The following is a 23,879-nucleotide window of genomic DNA, read 5'->3' as shown; positions in this document are numbered from 1 at the left end:
TTACCACTCTGTGGTTCAAGCTTACATAAGTTAGTTTGGTTCATAGGTTCTCATTTGAATACTAGGCTGTTTAAGCCTAGTCACAATATCCCATTCATACCTTTACCATGATTTTTATTCCTATGCTTCCCATTTGTGAATGAATGTTTCTGGGGTCATACTATTGAGTATTGAAAGGGGGCCTTGCTGCAGTATAGGGTATTTAGTAGCATAATTCTGGAGTAAATTTCTGTATTCCTATCCATTAATCTAAGTTGCGTTTGACTATGGACAGGGATGAGCTTTGTTTTATGTAGATGGGGAGAATGTTCCAGAGCAGCGGTATCCTCTGGGATATGTTCCTGCCTCACTAAACCATTCTGTTTATGTTGCAGAAGAGGTTCAGGTCTCTAGACTGGGTTTTCCTGACTCCATTTGACTTGTGGATATGCAGTAGGTCCATTAGTAATGGGTCAGAGGATGTCTAATATGCCAGGCACAGATCACTTCTTAATAGTCTGTAAGAGATCAAATATAGTGATAGAGTTTTGTGGCTGTCCATGTAAGTCATGTGGTTTAGTCCCCATATTCTCTTTGCTAGAAACCTCTGTTGGATTGACTCTTAGGGGTGTATGGTTAATGCAATAGGTTTATCAAAGGATACGATAATGACTTTTTGGCATTTAACTTTAATCCAGGATTCTGATATCACTCATTTGTGGGCTTCAGTGAGTGATCCTACCTTGTAGTCAATAAACTTGGTATGCTAAAGACCATTGACATTTGCTTGGACTTCTGGGAAGCTGGTGGCAAACAGGAGTGGTCTCAACACCGAGCCCTGTGGGACTCCATTAGTGACTGTTTTGTTGTGGAGGTACTTCCCTTACTGAATAAGATAAACATTTTTGTTTCTGCAGATGACAGTATGGTCTTTTCATTTTTACTTTCTTCTCTTTTTTACATGTTGATTAATGAGATTTGCTTTATCAGCCTCTTTTTTTAAGCTGCAAGAAAGCACTACTGTATTGTCTTCTCTGGGACAAGTTGGTTTCACTGATATTAATGGATCTACTACAAGTTCCCATGTCCCAGGTGTTTTGAAGACCACTATCTTGAAGCCAGGGACTCGTGTGCCTTGTAATTCACACAGGCTGCTTCCCACACCTTAAATGGAATATGACTTCAGGCAAGCAGCTGCCACACCTTACTCAAGCACAATACTTGAATTTGAGCAAGGTACCTGCAGCAGCTGTATGGAGAGTGTGGGAGGGAGATTTTTAGGGTTAGGGAACAAGAAGGAAAATTTAGGGTTAGGGAGTGGGAAGAGAGTTTTAGGGTTAGGGAGGGGGAGAAGAGATTTAGGGTTAGGGAGTGGGGGGATTTAGGGGAGTTTTAGGTTACGGGAGTGGGAAGGGAGTTCATGGTTAGGGAGCGATTGTGGAATTTAGTGGTAGGGAGGGTGGTTGAGGTTTTAGGTATATGTAGTGATAGATTTTAAGTTCAGGGAAGGGGAGTGGAGTTTTAGTGTTAGGGAATGAGGAATTAGGTTATCAACTGGGTGGTAGTTTTAGGGTTAGAATTAGGGCTCTAATAGTTAAGTAAGATTGAGCTAGTGGGAGTTAGGGCACTTTGAGTGAATGGCAGCGAGCAAGTGTACTGCAAACTAATATCACACAAGCACTTGTGTATCATAAGCTAATATCACAAGTACTTGTGTATCGTGAGCTAATATCACACAAGTACTCTTGCATCATGAGCTAATATCACACAAATACACGTGTATCATAAACTAATATCACACAAGTACTTGCAGTAGACCCCATATTAATATGCTTGCATTTTGCTTTTTAGTTACATTTTCTCTCATGCTTGGTCATTTTCTCTGTGCTATGTGCTTTTCATTGAGTCTTAGTATTCAGCTCTGTAATTACAGCTTATTATATCTGTTCCTTTGCTTAGGGTAACTACTAAAAGCAAAGCTTTCTTTAGCACCTATTCCAAACTCATGTCCTACCACAACTGGTTTCTGTCTGTGAGGGAAGCCAGCTGTTTATGGATTCTGCTTATATCTTTATTTGGCTGTGTTTTTATGCTGTCTTGTATTTTTAAATGATTTCTGCTTTTTTTTTCTCTTGCATTGTGGTTCATAGAGCTAATGTAATCTCATTTCATTTAACTGCTGGAAATTTGTCAAGTAAACAAACAAAGGAAACAAATGGACAAAAATAAGTAAACAAAGAAATAAATATATATGGAATATACTCTGTGCTCTTTTATACTAACATACATGATAATCTAACCCAGCTCCACTAGATTCCTGATATAGTGGAATGTTTGTTTCAGGACATCTGAACAGCATAATAATTAGATTTCACTGTCCTGTGCACTGTAGAACCATTAGTTTACTACTAACTTCAATAATGATCACTTCATGTATTCTACAGCTATTTCAGGGCACAATCAGAGCAAATTTGAAGGCTGATTTTTTTTTTAGGCAGTACAAAGTATATTTACACTTTCTTTCTTCAGAATAAAGCCCAGCACATATATCAAGTTTTACAACAAATTCACTAAGAACATTATTTTCTGAATAATTTGCTGACAAAATATGGTTTAGATGTCATTTAAAAACAAAAGCAAAACACAGATATGTTATCAAGTGAAAAGGCTGTGCTATATTTAATATGCAAGCTTCAGAAGCCTCACTCTTGGTTGGCAGTGGGTAAAAGTTTATTAATGAAGAAACAAGTACCACCTCCTTGGAAGGAACTGATTAGTTTTATAATGCCTGTCCATCTCCTGTATTGTGTTTCTTTTTTTTTTTTTCAAATAATTTTATTCAATTTTTTTAAACAACAATTAATAACTTTTACAGATCAAACAAGAAAAATGTAAATGAACTATTTACATAATGTACAATGGCCTCAAATCAAATAAAGATAAAATGATTACAAGCATAGTCACACAGACAAAAAATATACTTTTTAACAAAGATTAAGACAAACAATTAAGAGTTGACTTCTTGCTTTCTCTCTTTTTATGAAGGTAAAGTTGAGACCGTATTAAATGTCTCAGTTAGGGAGAGAACTTTCTCCCGAGAATTATTGATCCATTTCCTAGGAAAGATTCTCATTTCCTTGACTTTGATTTCCAATAGTGCTACTTCTTTCAATAGGGATAGAAAATCTTCAAATGATGGGAAGACAGGGGAGTTTCTTTTCGTTCTGATACATTTTTTACTGCCATTAAAGTCCAAAGAAGATATAGATCTTTCCTTTTCATAATGGAGGTTTCATTTATATTCATGAGAATCAGGAAAATGGCTTGCAAAAATTCACCTATATCCTCCCAAAATGTCTTTATATGTGAATACTCGTACATAATATGGGACCAGTTAGCACTACATTTTGAAAAACACCTCCAACATAATATATCATTAGAATTGTTAAATCTAGCTATTTTATTAGGAGTATAAAAGGCTCTATGTAGACACTTCCATTAAGATTCCAGCTTTGTACATTTGAAGTTAACTTAATAGAATGTAATATGTCTACTTTGGTCTCATTTAGTAACAATAATGGATAATCTTTGATGATAAAATTCCAGAAATTCTGGTTAGATTTTATTTTATAATTAATGATAATTTTATATAACTTTGAAATTAAATTTGTCCAATTAAAGTCTCTATATATTACTTAATATAAACAGAATATAAATTTAGGCATGGATTTAAATGAAGAATTATTTACTGTTCTACATAGATCTTGTGCAAAAGTTATTAGGCTATTAAGAGCTAACCAGTCATTGTTTGATAGATTAAATGTTCTGATTATTTGATTTAGATCCATGACTGTCAGATTTTCCATACATTAGTACCGACATGTGAAATTGTTTCCTCTCCATGAGTTAAGAGTATTTATGGAAATATTATTGAAAACGTTTTTTTGTAATTTTAAAGGGAGTTAATAGCTGAAGCCATAATTTGATGTCAATATTATTGTTTACAAAGATCTGAAAAGTGTTGTACATGTTATTTATATAATTTAGATTAGTAGGTTTGGTGGAATTATATTGCAGGTTAATACAAATAATATGCCAGAGTTTACTGTTCTGTTCCTTCAGTTGTGTATTTTTTGCAAATTTACTTTGTAAACTTTGTGTTTCTTCAGTGAAGAGGCAGAATGTGAATTAATGAGATAGCTAAATGCAACCTAGCCAGCAGAAGGATATTGCAGTAATTCCAGCTTCATCATCTTATATGGAAGCAGAGGTTTCCTGATGAATCTTAATTAAAGTAGGAATACAGTTGAGAGTGAAATAAAGAAATAACGACTACAAGAAAAGTACACATTAAATCTGAAATGAGACAGCTGCATATAAGGGTATTAAAACACATTGCTGTTATTGTCTTTAATCATAAAAAACAAATAATGTGTTTAGCACAGAAGCATTTCAACAGCACTGTACTTCACTATGGCATTGCTAAGGGAAAGTAACAATAAAATAGCTTATGGGGCCACCTGATGGTCATCAGAGCGGTCCAGTATTGGAATACTTTCTAAGTGTCCTGGTGTCTTATGTGGATTTAGGATGTGGGAAATGCGAAGGACATGCTTCTCTGTGACAATGCCTTACACTAATAAGCCCTTACATAGTTCATTCCTGTCAGAAATGTGTGTGTGTGTGTGTGTGTGTGTGTGTGTGTGTGTGTGTGTGTGTGTGTGTGTGTGTGTGAGAGAGAGAGAGAGAGAGAGAGAGAGAGAGGGAAAGTGGGGTAGAGAGAGGTTGTGAGAGAACAGAAAACAAAAGATTTACTGTGCTTGTGTGCACAAACACTGCAAAAATGTTCACATAATGGTATTCATTTGATGCATATGATACTTGGGTGAAAGTCATTTACAGTCTGGGTTTAAGAGACAGACAAACAATAGCAGCCAACAAGCTGTCATCACCCACTTGGTCTGCGAGTTTGTTACTTATCCAATAACAAGTTGATAATACAGATATGTTGTTGAAGTTATCCAAGCACACAAACAGTGCAAGCAAATTAAGGAACACATTATGGGCAAATCTAGATCTGAAAAACCAAGCTGATAAAACTATCCCTAGGGGCAAGTAACATCTAATGTGCAAGTAAGTCATTTTCCATTTCTATGCTCACAAACCCCTGGATTTTGTGGTTAATATACACAACGTTTTTCATCTCTAAACTGCAGTATTTACATAAAACTTGACAGACCAAAAACATTTTACACTAGACATTGTTTTGACACTATGTGATTGTCACTACTGATGTGACACCCTCACCCCATGTACAAAAATGGGATAAGGAGGTGATGGATAGATAGATGGATGGATGGATGGATGGATGGATGGATGGATGGATGGATGGATGGACAGAGGGATGGAAACTAGAAATTAATGACATGGAAACTAATATTTGGGATGTTGAAATGCTGAAACAAAATCAACAAGTGCAAGATAAGACTGATGATAATAAACCACAGAAATAAGTCTGTAATATTTTTTGTAGCATATACAACTACTGACTTACCTTGTTTTCAAACTCCTCTCCTTGCCATAATTCCTGGGGATAGCCATCAATCAGAAATCCTTTCGTGCTTCCCATGTTGGCAATCATAGCTTCTTTTATCAAATCTAAAAGGATATCCTGTTAAGAAAAATAACAAAATGAAACTGAAAAATTACAGTGCATCAGTTTCCTTACAAACATTTGAAGTCCACCTCACTTTCTAAAAAGGCTTGCCAAATAACAGTTGATGGATAATATACCATTTTCTAGAGAAAGGTGAAACTAACTTGCATTGTGACATATCTCCTTTATTCCTTCTGATTTCATTTTCATTGCTGTCAGATGATGAAAAAATAATGCATTATACTGCAACTGAATTACATACCTGGTAAACAAAGCATATTAATGTAAGCTGCTGGCATTGCAATTATTTACTGATGCTACAGAGTTTACAGGAAATTCCAACTGGACAGTGTGCTATGAAAGAAAGACATCATTGAGTTTCACAATATTATGAGCAGTCACTAGGGTGCAGCAGGTTAGGAAACTAGTTAACAAATAAAAAACATATTTTATCCAGGGTTCCTTCCCAGGGTATCGGTATATTTGGTCAAAGTGCACATCAGGCAAGGATGTCTCATTTTACATTGTGAGTAATGAAGGCATTGTTGAACTACGTTAGATGGGAAATCTAGAAAGCTGATAAAGGATTTCAACTAGAAAAGTATAAAGGAAGGGTCTGCTGGAGGGGTCTATATATTTCTGTCTTAATTAAATATGGTCTCAGATTACATTTTATATTTGTCTTTGATGTTAATGACAATTAATTTAAGCACTAAATAAAAGATGCAGAAGCTAAAAGGTGGAGAAATGCTTAACAGAGACAAAATCCTATCTGAAAGTTTGTATATAATGTGATGAAGCAGTACATTCTTCAGTAGTTATTCTGCCTATTGGTGGAGGCCCAAATGAAATTGCATTAACACCTTCAGGAACTTATAGAGTGAATGTAAGTACAATGAATATTCCAAGAACTTCCAGCCAAACGTCATCTGGACTTTTTCTGTCATGTATCTTTATTTAACTGTCCTGACCACCCAATGTTTAAGATATTTAACCCTTTTACATTATTGTGCCAATTTCCTGCAATATGGAACTAAACATCAACCACATATTTCACTGCAACCAGACTGGCTAGCTGTCTCTTTTCTTGATTCAGTGTCACTGCCCATGACCCAGTATGTAACTACCTTTCTTAGAAAGTAGAATTCAGAGCATACTAACAGTAGCCTTGCTTTATAAACTGTTGCAGGACAAGGTCATCACAATACACAACTACTCGCTCCAGCTATGAAATTCCTTCAAATGAACACATTGTAAGAACATCTAATTAGTCTTCTATCCTTCCAGATCCCCAATAAGACTCCCCAATGGCACAGCCATAGAGATGAGATCTCAGCTGAATGGCCAAGCCAAGACGACCAGCACCCTTTCTGTCCAACCAGTGCTTCGTGTCCCTGCCCAAGTAGCTGACACACACACACACACACACACACACACACACACACACACACACACACACACACACACACACACACACACACACACACACACACACACACACACACACACACACACACACACACACACACACACACACACACACACACACACACACACTCACACACACACACTCACACACACACACCTGGGAAAGGCTGACATAGGCTTACTAGCTATGCCCCCTTTTGCCCAGACTATAAGGTAGTTGTCACTGCCACCAGCCACATCCTTATCAATTAGTTTAAGGCCCTTAACAAAGGGTGTCCAATCTTACTGAATAATGTTACTATCAATACAAATGGTAGTTTGGCCAAGGGCAAGGCTATTACGAGTGGCCCACAGTGTCACCAAATAAATATGCATGTACTCTCAGAACTTAAATATGTCTCAAAAATATCAGCCGCAATGAGAGGTCTAAATATATTTAATAATAAATAATAAAACAGGAACAAGAAAATACTCAGTGTATAATCCCAGTAACATCAGAGTTTGAAATCACAGAAAATATTTAAAACAACATTGCAGGACAGTCTCAAATAAATAAAGAAAACATCTAAGCTATAATTCACTATATTCTTGACTGTATATAAGAGAAATTACTGTACCCTAGTTAACTTACTTACAGAGCAACAAAGCAGATGTGGTGAGTGGATATTCTTGTCAGGTCAAATGCAAATTACAAAATGTGTAATCTCTCTACTTCAGAGGGTTCTTAAATTAATATTCCAAATATTACTACTGGGATAGTTTACAGAATGACATCACTTCTTGTCATCTGACTATCCCAGGTGAAAATCCTCACTGATGCATTCAGCATCTACCTGTGAAAATACATAGACCTCAGATCTTTTGGAAAATGGTGGAAGCTGTAAAATAATTTACAATCCTCCATATTTAAAGACAATACAAAAAACTTCTAGTTCTAGACATTATGTCTCCTGTTGCACTGAAACTGAAAGATAACATCTCTTTTTATGGCCTAGCCATAAAGTAATTCAATCTCAACTATTCTTCGGAAGTTAACTTCTTGTGTTGCAGTTTACATTGTTAAAATATATACATCTAAACAATTACAATAGTGTATATACATTTCTGCTCAGTACTTTACAAATATCTCTTCAGCACACGTCTGTACAATATGACATACAGTTCTAATACATCTATAACACAAGCATCTTACATGAAGCATGTTGACATTCACAAATGACACATAACCATTTACAAAATTCTCTGCTGGCAGTATCCCTTTTGTTACACTTCTATACAAATCATGTTAATATTCACAAATGACATATAATTATTTACAAAATTCCAGCTAGTTGGGCTGACAGCATCTCATTTTGTGAAAATGCTCATTACCCACATAAACACACTAGACCAGTCAGCCATATTCAACCTCAATGATCCACAAAGAGATTGAGAGAGCTCAGCCCCCCCCAAAAAGAAAAAAAAATAATGTCTGGTAACTTAGGATAAGGCATGAGAAACCTGTAAACAACAGGAATCTAATGCTTAGTTACACAAAATTACATAGAGCTGAAGAACAGAGCCAGGAGAGCAATCTATTCTGCAAAGGTGACTTTCATCAGAAAAAGGCAGGAAGCAGGGGTCATTATCTTAGAATATGTCTGGAAAATAAAGAAACTTAGAGGAAGTACTGTAGAATCCCTAGAGATTTCCTGCATACAGTCAGATAAAGAAAACTAAAATGTAATTAATAACTTTTGGTACTTCTTACTAGAAACTGTAAAATACCTAACAATTCCCGAAAGTTTTTAATAATTCCTCAGAGACTTCTTTATCATCATCTTTCCAACTTTACCCACTAGCAGATTATACCCCAGCATTCTACTTTAAGCATATTTTTGAAGAACAAGTTATGAAGGCCTTTCTGAGCTTCACTGTGAAACTCAGTGCATCCTTCTCTAAACTGCATCCAGACTTTCTTGAAATTATTTCTGCGCGTGCAGTGAAACCCGTCTCTCACATTTGCAATATGTCCATTACTTTGGGGGTCTTTCTTACCCAGTTATAGCATGCAGTAATAATTCTTCTTTCAAAGAAACCCGATGACAAGAACTGCAATGATTTCTTTATGTTAGCAAACCTATGCCCACTTATAAAAAAATATCCATAACAAAGCTCTAGACCACATTAACAAAAAAGGGCTTCTATGCAATGTCCAAATGGTTTCCACAACTCCTGCAGTACTATTACTGCCATATACACAGCCACTAACCAAATCTTCAGTAACATGGATGAAGCTAGATTAATAGGTGGACTACACACAGACATGACCAGGGCAATCAAAATAATCAGCCATGATCTCCTCTTTCATAAGCTAAGTAGGCTCACTTTGGAATCGAAACAGTATTATAGCTTCAGAGTTACCTTCATGGCAGATCACTCTCATTCTGTTCAAAGAACATTTTATCAAATCAAATCTCATTTAAACAGGAATATCCTAGTGTTTGGTTCTGGACCATCACTTTCCTCACTTTCATAAATGATCTAATTAGTGACCTCCCTAATCTACATATTATAATGTATGCTGATGATCTCTTTAAACTTGGAATTAGCAATAAGCCTCTATAGCTCCAGCTAAAACTACAAGGTGGCTTCAGTAAGATTTGCAACTGGATCAAAGATAACAGATTGCTTTTCAACACCTTAAAATCTGACATCATGATCTCTGGAGCACTTGAAATATTCTTACGAATACGAGTATTGCTGTTATAGATACAACCAGATGCAACCTACCATTTGTGACTGAAAAAAGATACCTTAGGCTTACCCTTGACCCCTTATTATCCTTCTCTAAACACACAAACATTATTATAAATAAAGCACCCTCACTGTTAAAATTGTGAAATATAATACCCCACTTACGCCAGCCTCCTGCCAAGTTACAACAAAGAATGCATTAATTCACAAAATTGAATATGGTTTTCAATTAGCAACTTTCCACTCAAGCACAAATGCACACACAAAAAAACAAACAAACCATAATTAACAAAATCTCCGGATTTCTGTTATTTGTAGATCAGAGAACCCATCACTGCTTACTCTTAACCAAGGTAAAATGGCTACCAGTGAATGAAAGAGGAACCCTACTACTGTCCTCCCAGATCTTTAAAATTTTCAAGTTGGATTATTGCCCATCCACCCCTTAAAATCTATTTATTTAGTTAACATTTGTTTACTGGGAAAGTCCGACTGGGACAGAGCCCATTTTCAGGTGAGGCCTGGGGAGAAATGCTCCAGATGCATGTCTTTGGAATGTGGGAGGAAATTGGAGCACCCAGAGGAAACTATGTGAATGCAGGGAGAACATGCAGACTCCCACACAGAAGGCAGTGCAAAAATGTAGACAACAAAACCTAAACATTTTTGAAAAGTATAAAAAAGAAATATGGACATGTGAAAGACAGATTTGATGTGGTGCAATATTTATGCAAAGGAGAAAGCCAAGTTAATTAAAATAGAAAAGGCAGCCACAAAGATATTCAAAGAGGAATACAGGCAAAGGCATCCAGATATGGAAAATTTCACAATAAAAAAAATCAATATCACAAAGATGGAATGTGGCAAAGAAGATTAGTAAAGCAGAAGTTAAAGAAATAGAAGTTGAAGTTATTGAGTGTCTGCAAAGTGAAGGATTTAATGTAGAAAGTCTAACACAGGTTACATTACAGCACGATGGAGTGAGTCCCCAAAGTAAGGAGAAGCAGGAAGATCAGGAGACATCTGAAGAAGAAATATGGACATGAGAAAGAAAAAGAGATTTAATATGGTGCAATATTTATGCAAAGGAGAAAGCAAAACTAACCAATACAAAAAGAGCAGCACCAAAGATATTTGAAGAGAAATACAGGCAAAGGAATCCAGACATGGAAAACTTTACAATAAAAAAATAAGACAGAGAGGAAAAGTAGAAAAGGAGATCAGAAATGGAGACGTTAAAGAAATAGAAATTGAGGTTAGGAAGCACCTGCAAAGTGAAGGATTCAGTGTAGAAAATCTAATGCAGAAAGCACCACAACAGGACAGAGCAATGGATATCCAAATTAAGGGGAAACTAGTGGAATAGGAAACAATTGGTCAGGTGCCATATCAAAATATTTTGGAGCCTTCCTCAGGAAACCACTATAAAGGTTCACTTGAAGCTAGACAATGAGGGAATGAACAGGAGACTCTGGAAACTCTGATGCAGTCAATGTTGAGGAGTGATAGGCCAGTGAGTTCCCATATAACAAAGCAATGGATGGCACGGGATGAAACTGAAGAGAATGTGCCACAGGAAGATGCTGTAGAACTTTCTATAGAATACCCGCAAGAGGTGGAAAACAAAGGATGTGCCCTCAGTCTAGAAGAAAATGAACTAAGAGAAGAGTTGCTTGATTTAATGGACATAGCTATATTAAAATCAATGAAAGAAATAGACTGCAGAAGGTTAATAAATCCCGAAAAGTCAGAAATCTGATAAAACAAATGAACACAGTAATTAGGACTGTCCATAGAGATTCATGTGATATAACAGAAGTAAACAGGATATGTTACTGTGCAGCTAAATTAATAACTGATAAAATTCTACAAGAGCACAGGGTAGTGAGGCAAAGGGAGGGGAGAAATCAAATACCATCATGGAAGTATCGAATAGAGAAAAATATAAACCATTTAAGACAAGAAGTATCACTGTTAGAAGACTATAGAAGAGGGAATAGATCAACAAAAATACTAAGAAAGATAGATCTGATAAAAGTAGTGTGGAGTATTAGAACAGACTAGGATCTATCATGCACTATTGCAAATAACAAATTAAAAATTTCAGCACAGGTGGAAAAACTTAGAGGATACACAGATAAATATAAAGGAAAAGTACAATATAAGCAATTTAGTGATGACCCAAAAAAAAGTTTTATAGAGAATTGGGAAACAAGGTAAAAGGAATTGAAAGACTGCCAAAAAAAGAAGAAACATGCATTTTGGAGAAGTATCTATGAAGATCCTGTGGAACACAACAAAGATGCAAAATGGATAAAAGAAATAAAAGAGAATAAGAAGTTCAAATGCACAGGATATGAAATGGGATGAAGTAAGCCAGAGAGATTGAAACAAAGTTAAGAAAAGCCTCTAACTGGAAAACCCCAGGCCCAGATGCAGTGCCTAACATTTGGTTAAAAGTATTAACATCTTTGCATGAAGACCTAGCCATGAGTGAGATCTATTTGTATGCGCACCCCAAACAGACACCAATCTGGCTAACAACAGGTAAAACAATGCTCCTACTTAAGAGTGAACCTGCAAGCTACCCCAAAAATTATAGACCAGTAACCTGCCTTCCAACGATGCATAAACTATACACGGGAAATTATGCTGACAGAGTTTATAGCCATTTAGAAGAAAACTCAATTATGGCAGTAGAACAAAAGGGCAACAAAAGAAAGTCATATGGAACAAAGGATCATTTATTATTAAAGTCATGGTGGAGAACTGTAAAAGGGAGAAGAATCTAAGTATGGTATGGATTGACTACAAAAAAGCATTTGATAGTATTTTATTTATTTATTTTATGTTACATTTGTTTACCGGGCTAGACCAACTGGATACATGTCCATTTTCAGTTGCGGCCTGGGGAGTTAAGCTCCAAGCTAGGACAATGAAATTAACACAATAACATCTAAGGATATATGAGCTAGATAAAAACTATTAACAGTATGTATATATAACAGGTTATCACAGTAAAATGTACAGTGCAGAATACATGCATAACAAAGGCTGCAAGTACAATCTAAATTGACAGTGCAGAATACAGGCATAATAAAGGAATGTAAATACCATCAAGGTAGTCAAGAGATAATTAGTAACATAGTTTAAAAAAGGAAGGAGTTGCTTTTAATGATTTGATGGGTTAGGAAGAGTAGAGTATATAGAGACACTAGTCAGGTTTAGAGCATGGGCATAACCAGTGTGTTTTGAGGAATACTTTCAATTTGTTTTTAAAACAGGATAGTGAGGGAAGTGTGGAGAGTTCAGTTGGAAGGAGGTTCCAGGCTTTTCCAACTATATTAGAAAAAAGGGAGTCACCAACTTTATTGTTTGTTTTAGTAGTATGTACTAGAAGTTTCTGAGAAGACCTTAAAAATTGCAGGTTTTTATAGGGAGTGATTAGTGTGGAGAGAATAGGTGTTTTGGAAAGTTTGTAAAGAGTGTTGTGGGCTATAGTTAGCTGATGGAATTTAATTAGATTTTGTAGTTCAAGCCATCCTAGGTGCTTTAAATTAAGGCAGTGATGGGTTCTAAATGGGTTTCCTGTTGCAAATTTGGCAATATTATTGTAGGACATTTCCAATTTGTTAAGATTATTTTTAGATAGGTTAGTAAAAATAGGTGAGGCGTAAAGAAGAGAAGAGATTAGATGAGTGTGTGCTATAGTGGTTCGAGCTGAAGGTAGGAGAAAGGATTTTATCCTATAGAGAGAGCCTAGTTTTTTTGTTTACAGTTTTTATAGTATTGTTAATATGGATGTCAAAGTTCAGATTATTGTCAATGGTGACTCCTAATAGTTTGGTGGATGGTTCAGGGGATATAATGGTTTTATTGGTAGAGTTAACTGAGAAATCCAATGAAGGGGATTTCTTAGTAGGAGAGAAAAGGAGGAGTTTAGTCTTTTTTGGGTTTAGGAGAAGGCATCTATGTGTGAACCATTGCTCAACTGTGTTAAATACTTGTTGGGTAAGATAGACAAGTTCAGAAGGGGAGGGGGCTGAGCATATCAGTGTAGAGTCATCTGCATATTGTATGCATGTAGCTTGGGGGATGGCAAGGTGAAGGACATTGATGAATATGGAGAAAAGTAGAGGTCCAAGGATGGACCCCTGAGGGACTCCAAGATTGACGGGTAGGTAAGTAGAGAGAGACTTGTGCCATAGTACAGCCTGTTGTCTTTTATCCAGGTAGGACTGGAACCACTTTATGAAGGATGTATCAAGTGACAGGGATTTCAGTATAGTGATGAGAATTTGGTGATTTACCATGTCAAAAGCTTTAGACAGGTCAATGAATAGAGCAGAAGAGAGTTTGTTAAGGTTGTGGTTGTTGTTAATATAATCTGTGAAGGAAAGAAGGGCAGTAGTAGTGCTATGTGAGGGTCTAAAATCATGTTGACAGTTGGCTAGTAGGTTATTATGTATTAGATGGTTAAATAATTGTCTGTGAATGCATTTTTCCATGATCTTTGCCAGAGGTGAGAGGAGGGCAATAGGGCAGTAACTGGAGAGTTCAGTGGATTGTCCTCCTTTGTGGAGGGGGATAATATGGGATATTTTCCATAAACTGGGGATATGACATTCAGTAATAGTTCTATTGATCAGGATAGAAATGGGATAGGCAATAGCTTTGGCGGATTGTTGTAGGAATTCAGCAGGTAGTTGGTCTGCTGAGGGGGAGCATGGTTTCAGTTTCTGTAGAAGGGTTAGAATATATGATGTTGGGACGGGTTGAAAATGAAAAGTAGAGGGTAAGGTTGATTCTTTGGAAGGTAGAGTGAAGTTGTTAGGTGATAGTTGACTAGCTAATGTTTGTATAGCATCAGTAAAAAGGTGTTAAAAGCATTAGCTATATTCATTGGTGATTTGTGTTCAGTATTTTGAGGGTTTGGAGTAGTGGATTGCCCTAGGTGGAGTAGTTGGTTGATACTAGACCAAAATTTCTGTGGCTTGTTTTGACTGGCTTGTTGGGATTGGAGGTAGTAGTTTTTTTTGTCAGATATTATAGCTTTCTTAGTTTCATTTCTTAGTTGTCTAAGTGTTTGTTGGTCTATAGGGTTTTTTTGTTTTCCTCCATTTTGACCAATGTTTGTTTCTAGCATTGATTTTATGTTTAGTTTCCTTAGAAAGCCAGGGAGCATGTTTGGTTTTAGTTCTAACTAGTCTGGTTGGGGCATGGTGGTTGAGGATGGCAAGGAAGCTGGAGTTAAAGTAACTAACGGCTTCATCTAAAGGTAGGTTTTGTAGTGGTGACCAGTTGCATGTTCTTAGTTCCATCTGGAAAAGTTCAGGGTTAAAGTATTTTTTAGACCTGATGTTTTTAATGGATGTTGGGGAGGGCAAGTTGATTTTATGTCTGATGATATACGTAAGAGAGTGGTCACTTAAATCATCAGGGAGGGTTCCTGAGTCATAGATGTGAGGATGATGGTTGATGAGGATCCAGTCTAGTAAGGTACCACATCCCACATTAGTAGCCCACATTCGTGGATAAAAGATTGCTTAAAAATGTTTAAGATACATCCTATACTGATCGACTATGTTATGGTGACCATGAAACAATGGCAGACCACTTTGCAATTAAACCATGATAAGGGACAAATCATTATTCCAGGGATAAAAATTCAAAGTGGGATATTCCAGGGTGACTCTCTGTCACCATTGCTGTTCTGCCTTGCCCTTAACCCATTAAGCTGTTTACTTAACAGCTTAGGCCATGGCTATAATTTGGCTCCTAGAAAACAACAAAGTCTAAAGACTTCTCATCTTCTATTTGTCAATGATTTAAAACTGTATAGCTCATCAGATGAGGAATTGAAAGCACAGCTGCAGGTTGTCAAAACTTTTTCAGATGATATTAGAATGTCATTTGGCCTTGATAAATGTGCAAAAGCAACCTTTAAAGCAGGAAAACTGCAGCACCAGGAAAATATCAGCTTAGGACAAGAATGTGATATAAAAGAACTTAAGCAGGAGGGAGTGTATAAATATTTGGGAAATGATGAAGGATCAACAATAAAACACAAACAAATGTGAGTAAAACTTAGTAAGGAATAATTTAGGAGACTTAAATTAATCCTGAAAACAGCACTGACGTCTAGGAACAAAATCCAAGCTATAAACCAATTTGCTCTTCCTCTCCTTACTTACATTTTTGGAGTGATTGATTGGCCCCAAATCATGTTGGATAAATTAGATATTAAAGCAAGAAGGATGCTTCATGCTCACCAAATGATTTATAAAATCAGTGCATACCAGTATTATATATTCCCAGTTCCGTAGGAGGGATGGGCCTCCTTGAAATTGATTACATGTATAGATCTGCAATTGTGGGGCTTCACACATATCTGCTGACCTCACAAGACCCAAATATAGTGAAAATTTTGAAACATGAGAATAAATCTAAGATGACTTCACTGCAGAAGCATATTGCCATCAAGCAGGAATGGAAATCAAAACCAGAAGTAGATAAAAATCAGGCAGCGACTGAATGTGCCAAAAAACAAAAGAAAGAATATAAGGTGAAGGACCAGAAGAAAAGACAAGAAATGTGGAAAACACATAAATATAGTTGCAAGTATAGAAAACCTCTGGAAGAACCTCATGTTGATCAGGAACGAACACAGGCATGGTTAAGGAGAGGTGAATTCAAACCGAGACATGAAAGGTTAATATCGGATGCTCAAGATAGTGGTCTATGTACACGCTGGTTTACAAAGTCCATTGAACATGTGGGAAAAACAGACAAATGTAGATTTTGTAAAACTGAACTGGAAACAGACACACATCTCATTGCTGGTTGTGACATTGGCAGAAGGACTGTATACTGAAAGGCACAATAATGTGGTAAGAATGTTGCACTGGGGATTGTGCAAACATTATGGTTTTGAAGTGGCTGAAAAACACTGGAAACATGACCCACAAAGCAGCATAGTAAATGATGAAGTATACATCACATGGGATCATCCATTAGCAACAATTCAAAAGATAGATGCTAGAAAACCAGATATAGTAGTTCAAGAAAAGAAGACAAAAGTAGCATTGATCATTGAAATTGCCACACACAGTGACTATAGTATCCTGCATACAGAGAGATACAAAGATATAAAATATCAGGATCTGCAAGCAGAAATGAGGGCAATGTGAAAGAAGGATACCCAGATAGTTCTGATAGTAGTAGGATCAATGGGTCTTATAAAAAAAGAGTCTACCATCATATTTAGATATGCTACCAATACATGTAACTCCATACGAATTACAGAAGGAATCATTACTGGGCACATTACGGATGCTGCAAAGAGCACTTTTGGCTGACATCAAAGACTGAAACAATACTAATTTCATGAACTGTAATCGCACTTTGACTTAGGAATGGGGTCCGTTCCTATCATGGTATTAGAAACCCAAAAGATTTGGAGAAATTAAAAAAAGCACCCCAGCTGAGACTCAAACTAGTGAACCTCTTGCTATAAGGCAACAACACTAACCTCTGCACCACCAAGAAGTTGCAAATCAGATATCACCACTACTCACTGAGGGATATAAATGATGAAACCCTTTCCCTTCCCGATTTAAGATAGATATGGGCAAAAGGGCATTTGCAAAGCTTGCACCGGCCATCTGGTACTAACTCCCAAAAGAAATCAGGCAAGAATATACTTTACACATGTTCCAAAGGAAGCTGAAAGAGTCCTTCTTAAGGGACATGCCTATGCCTGTTATAAAGAAAAGGGTTAAGCATACATATGAAATAACTTTAAGCACATTGCCACAATATTGATGTTGTGTACAATTTTAATGCTGCAGCCACATTTACCTTACTTGATATGTATTTTATTGTTCTTGCTGCTTTGATATCAAAGCAGTATTGTAAATATTGTGCTATTTTTAGCAAGTGTGATATTCCTGAATATTTATGTACTGACAGCTGTAAAGATAAAGCTTTTACTATTGCACACTGTAAACCCACAAATTAATAACGATGTCACTGCCCAATTCTATGCATTCTGAATATCGTTTCTAAATCTGTAGTTAACTTTTCTAGTTGCATTCTAAATATCCACTCAAAATACTTGCTGTAAATCTGCATTTTTCTATCTGTTTTGTAAATAGTTTGCTTTTCTAATTTGTGTGATGTCTCTGAATATTTGATGTACTAAACTGTTGCTGTTATGGGTCTGGTTTGTGGCTGTAAAGGCTGTGTTGACTAGCCCACCTACCTGGTTATCAAATGGCAATAAATATACAAACAGATAGATAAATAAGTAAATAAACAAACTGTGTGCAGCAACTAAACTCCTAGGCTTCATACTAGCTGTAAACTAATCTCCAGTATCAACTGACCCGTGTGTAAAGTGTTAGGAGGTGTGATCTGCCATCTGATCCTGATCACTCATTATTGCACACTGGCTTTGCATTTGTGGTCAGAACTGAGCGCTGTAGCACTCTCTGCATGGTTTAAACTGATGCATGTTTCATAACTCTAAAGTGTCTACATGTAAAGCGTGAGACATTTCATAGGAAGTAAAATCAGATGAAAGTAACTCAGAGTTTATATAATCTCAGCAGCGTTAGTCCATTCAGATAACTCCAAGCTCCTGACTTCAGTTACTGACCACTTAACTCTAACATCAAAACAACATTTGACAACAGTGATGTATGCTGAAGTCTGTAATTAAAAAGGAAAAAAAAAATCAGCCCCTGTTCACAAATGTAAACCATATAGCATCAAAAACATTAGTGTTGTCCCTTTTCAGATCATAATTCCCTGTTGTTAACAATACACTTGGAATTCAATCAATTAGTTATCACTTCAAGAATTCCTTCATATATTACAAAAATTAAAGACTTTAAATCTTGGATAACTTCTGAACTTCAGCTTTTCTTAGAGATTAATTATAAACCTGAAGCAAACACAACTATGGTTTGGGATTCTCTTAAGGCCTATCTATATGGTAAGACCATTAGCTAGTACAAAAATAAAATTAAAGAATGGGACTCAGAGTTAACAACAGCTACAAAATTAAATAGTATCTCTTAAATCTAATAAAAACTTAATTGCTACAGATAATAAGAGGAAAATAGAAGAAGCAAATAAGAAGTACAATGAAATATTATCCCATAAAACTAATTTAGCTATGGAAAAACTGAAATTAAATTCTTATGCTACCTCTTCTAAGCATCTTCATAACCTATCTATGAAAGTTAAGATACAATCAAAAATTAATAACATTGATAGTATCTTTCATGAAGGGAAAAGAAAAAAGTCTCAGACATAGGAGACATTCTGAAGGCTCTTAATTATCATTATGCAGCGCATCATAAAGATAAAATAAGTACAAATGAATGTGAGAGGCTGGAGAATATAGTTCCCAACATAACAAGAATTCCTGAGAAACTTAAGTTAGATCTTCAAAAACCTATTTCTCAAAAGAAAATTATACATGGGATTAAAGGAAGTAAGTCTAATAAAGCACCTGGATAGATGGCTTAATTATCGAAATTTATAGATTGTTCCCTTCTTCTATAATCTCTCTCCTACATAAAACCTTTCTTGAAGTTCAAACATTAGCAAATATTCTTCCTTCTTGGAGATATTCTCTAATTTCCCCTATATTAAAAGAGAATAAGTGCCCCAATCATTGCAAATCATATAGACCAATTTCTTTGTTGAATAATGATTATAAACTATTTATGTCAATTATGGTCAATAGATTGAAAATGCCCATATCTAAAATAATTAATGAAGACCAAGACTGGCATACACAGGATAATATTAAAAGAGTATTAACGCAGATAGATTACCTCAATAGAGGAAACCATGAAGCATTGATAATAGGTCTAGATATTCAAAAGGCCTTTGACTCCTTAAATTGGGGTTATTTATTTAAAGTCTTACAGTTATTTGATTTTCCCCCTTTATTATAATAATGATAAAGAAAATAATCTAGCATATGTCAAATTAGGTCCCTTTACTTCCAAAGAAATCCAAATCACTAGAGGTACTAGAACAAGGATGTCCCATGTCCCCTATCCTATATGCTCTGGCCATAGAAATACTTGCCATTTTAATACGTAATAACCCAAAGATAAGAGGTATAAATATACATGACCAATATATTTCTAAAATAATGATGTTTGCTGATGATGTCTTACTTACCTTACCCAACTCTAAGGAAGTGTTAGGTGAAGTGCATATAGTAACAACAAATTACCAAAAAAAATATCAGGACTCTCCTTCAACAAATCTAAATCAAAATATTTATTATTAAATAAAAAAAGAACATACAGGTTCCAGTTAATCATATTATTGGAAACCACGTTTCAACTGTAGGCTATTTAGGAATAGTCCTAGGCAAGAATATAGAGAAAACCTTACAGCTTAACTATGCTAAAGCCATAGACTTAATCACGACATTAATAAACAAATGGAATAATTTGCTTATAACATCTGATGATAGGTTACAACTGATAAAAATGGTTTTGTTACCTAAAATATTATATATAGCACAAGTCCTTATACTTCCACAAGGAAAGAAAATCCTTAAAGAAATCACTTCATCTCTGATGAAATTTCTATGGTACCTCAAAAGAAATAGAGTGGCATATTCTCATCATATCAGAAAATAGGAACAAGGGGGGGGGGCTAAAATTCCCAGAGATTGAAACTTATATAAAGGCATCTATAATTAAAATAGTGATGAATTGGATAAATCCTAGATACTCTTCCAACTGGAAACAGTTACACTCCATTATACTAATGAATGAAAATTGTTTATCAAAAAATGCTTTGGTAACTGACAAAGATAACAAGATATGGCAATATTTAAGTTTAAATTTACAGTATAGTACAACAAAATTAACTAAACTAACACTAATAAACAATATTTTTGATGTGTTTAGAAAATTCATTAACACAAACTGTGGCATAGATTTTTAATACCATTTATTATTACAAGGGTTTCCCTGATAAAATACATAGAGAGATTTTGGTTTATGGGTAAATAATCTATTTTGTTGGTTGCAATGTATTGAAAATCAACAAGCTTTGAACACACAAAGTATATTGTCAACCTATGGCCTATCCCCTAATGACTGGTTGGTTCTTCAGAGTTTCACAGCATACACTAAGGATCTGTGTAGAATAATACATAATTCATCCTTCAAAACCATACCAAAAATTATTAACTGGATTTTTGGAATTCTATATAATAATATCAGTGTTTAAGAATGGATTATCATATCTATATAACACTTTAATTGTCTGTAAGACAGCTCCTAAAGATTCTTACTGGCAATACCTAACTAAAGGGTTTCAAGTATCATTATCAATGGAAGATAAAACAAACATTTTATTTGCAGTTAAACTGACTTCTTACTCACAATTCTGGAGGATTTTTCATTGGAAATTTCTACACAGATCCTTTTTGACACCTGAGAAACTCTCAAAAATGAACCCTTCAAACTACAAGTTATGTTGGAGATGTCATATGTCCACTAATGCTGACTGTTCTCATTTTTTATGACTCTACTAATATTAAACCATACTGAAATGAGATTAACAAATTTCTTCAAGCTATCTATACTGAAATATTTGTTTTGACAAAGTGCTTAATTTTATTGAATGTTGTTAATAGTAATAATATGGAGAAAGATGACCTGTATTTGTTGTGGACAATGTTAGCAATAGCCAGAAAATGTACAACTAGAAGATGGAACTCTAATGTAGCACCCATAATGGAGGAATTCCTATCATCACTGAAGAAATGCATACTAATGGAGAAAAGAACCAAAGAGTTTTCCTACGCCATTGGTTACTAGTCTGTGGAGGAAAGTTTTGAATTTGATTGATACTCTGCAGATGGAACCAAACTCTTCCTAACTATCATAGTTTATATATTAACTTATTATTTAACTATAAATGTTTTTATCTGAATCCTTTTTGTCAGGCTGAATGTAAATACTGTAAATAGTTATTGAATGTTATGAATGTATTAAATTATTGTGTTATTTCATCAAAATAAAAATCATTTGAGTAAAAAAAAAACAGTGCTGGATTATACAGGGGCATATACAGTTTTGTAGTTAAATATGAGGGCTCATGTTGTACACTAATAGTATAACAAGCAAGCAATAAGTACAATATGTTAGAATTCTATAAGCTAAATTTAAAAAAAAATTGTTACATCTTTTGAATATACCACAGATGAAACTCTCACTGTCATCTTAAAGGGACAGTCCCAGTGTTTAAAATTAGGGTTTGAATTAAGCTGACAGAAGTCATACCTACTTCAACACATCACTTTCATTCCCACCCACAGTATCATTTTACTTTTAAATATCCTGTAAATCCATGGTTCCAGCCTTGTTTTAGCTCCCAGGATAAACTAATCTTTGGATTTGTGTTCCTCTCTGGCTTACATTGGATTGGGGATCTACGCCCCCAACTCCTGGCTCATGTTAAAAATAAAGAAAGCTGTGCCAGGGAAAAGGGACATCAGTGTATATTAATTTTTAAATTTTGCATTACTCATGCTTCTGCAGATGTACAAGCAGTCTGCTCATAAAAAATAGTTTATTTGTCTAGTAGTATTCAGAAATCAGCACATATCAAACTAGAAGCTGAAAAAGGAATAGAAGAGTGTGTCTACTAATGCTCCAACCTTTTGTCACACACCTGCTTTTTATGGAATTACTAGCAAGTTAGAAAGTCCCTACACTAGGCCTATATTCAAAAATCAAAATACTGTAAAATGTGAAATAAAGAGAAATATGGTTTCTACTACTGTTTGCCTGACTCAAATGTAGAAGCCATGTCACAAAATTGTTGTAGATGGCCAGAATTCACAATCAGCACAGAATAAAATATGAAATGATAGAAACAAAAAACTCTGCCAATGTTTTAAAAGTCTTGCATTACTGATGTGGTTTTTAGAGTAGCAGCAGCAGTCAGGTCATAAAATGCCGGAAAGGTTACTTTTCTCAATGGGCAAAATACACAGATTAAACTAATGAATGGCTCACAGGGTGAGCTGTTGTCAGTCCAACTCAATTTGAGAAGGAATTTGGCTAACACCTTTGAAACTTCCTTCAGACACTCTTCCCCCACCCCCCTCAACCAAAATGTGAGCATGCTTAGAAAGGCAAACCTGAAATATAAACAAAAGCAGAATCAAAACAAACTACCTGGGGACTGTTCCTTTAAGACTTAGGGGTGAGATACACCTAAACACTGCTCCTGTTAGCCACTCCCTCTTACAGAATTCAACACATACAGTTAGGCACTCTGGTTTATGTTTTACTAGGAAATGGTAGACTCTACAATATGTGGAGCAAGCCGTCAGAACACAATGAGCATTGCAGAAGATTCGGTTACTGCACATCACAAACTACAATCTGGAGACACAGCATTTCATATAGTGTTTGAACAGGTAAGCAATTTGGCTCAAAACAAGCTTCAAATAATACATGTGATGTTGTCCTATCTTACCTTCATTCTTTACTGGTGGGTTCAGAACCAATCCTTGGTTCTGACTTGGCCGTATACTAAAGCTCGAGGTCTTCCACTGGCTCATGGCTGTGTCCCTATTCCATCATGCTCTAGGAAAGCTCCCCAGATCTTGTTTGCCGCTAAACAGATTGAGTGCTTCCATTTTGGCTCTAGCTAAGTTGATCTTTTTTTTTATAACTATTTATATATTTGTAGTTTTTTCCTGAGGTTTAAACACTTAACGACTAATTTTTAATCATGTTTTAGTTTAGAGAGTTCGCTCTTCTGTTTTGTTTTTCTGGCGGTTGTTTGTCTCGCTAGGCCTATGTTACTCCCTATCCTGGTTTGAATTTAGCCTTAAAGCCCCTTACATGCTCGTTTAACTTAGAGAGTGTCGTAAGGAATTTTATTGCTTCTGTTACTTGTTTCTAACAAACTGGCAGCTTGCTTGAGTTAACAGGCTGCCGTTGCCTGTTTTAAGTTAGAGGGCTATCTTTTCTTACTCCTCCTTTGGCTAGGCAGCTTCTTTCAGTTAGAGAACTGCCAC

At 35.7% G+C, this 23,879-nt stretch overlaps 1 protein-coding gene across 1 annotated transcript in view; it reads right to left on the bottom strand.

Annotated features, from left to right (window-relative positions):
* LOC122814248 (adenylate kinase isoenzyme 5-like) overlaps positions 1-23,879 on the bottom strand; it is a 2,798,058-nt gene that overhangs the window by 417,375 nt on the left and 2,356,804 nt on the right. Inside the window, exon 9 of the mRNA XM_044086846.1 lies at positions 5,534-5,650. Coding sequence (XP_043942781.1) covers positions 5,534-5,650 — 117 coding nt within the window. The remainder of the gene's footprint in view (positions 1-5,533; positions 5,651-23,879) is intronic.

Source organism: Protopterus annectens, chromosome 10.part0 (genome assembly GCF_019279795.1).
Source record: "Protopterus annectens isolate FY-2018-M chromosome 10.part0, PAN1.0, whole genome shotgun sequence".
NCBI classification, from domain to species: domain Eukaryota; kingdom Metazoa; phylum Chordata; order Ceratodontiformes; family Protopteridae; genus Protopterus; species Protopterus annectens.
The sequence above is the reverse complement of the archived record's forward strand: the minus strand, read 5'-3'. Positions and strand labels throughout refer to the sequence as shown.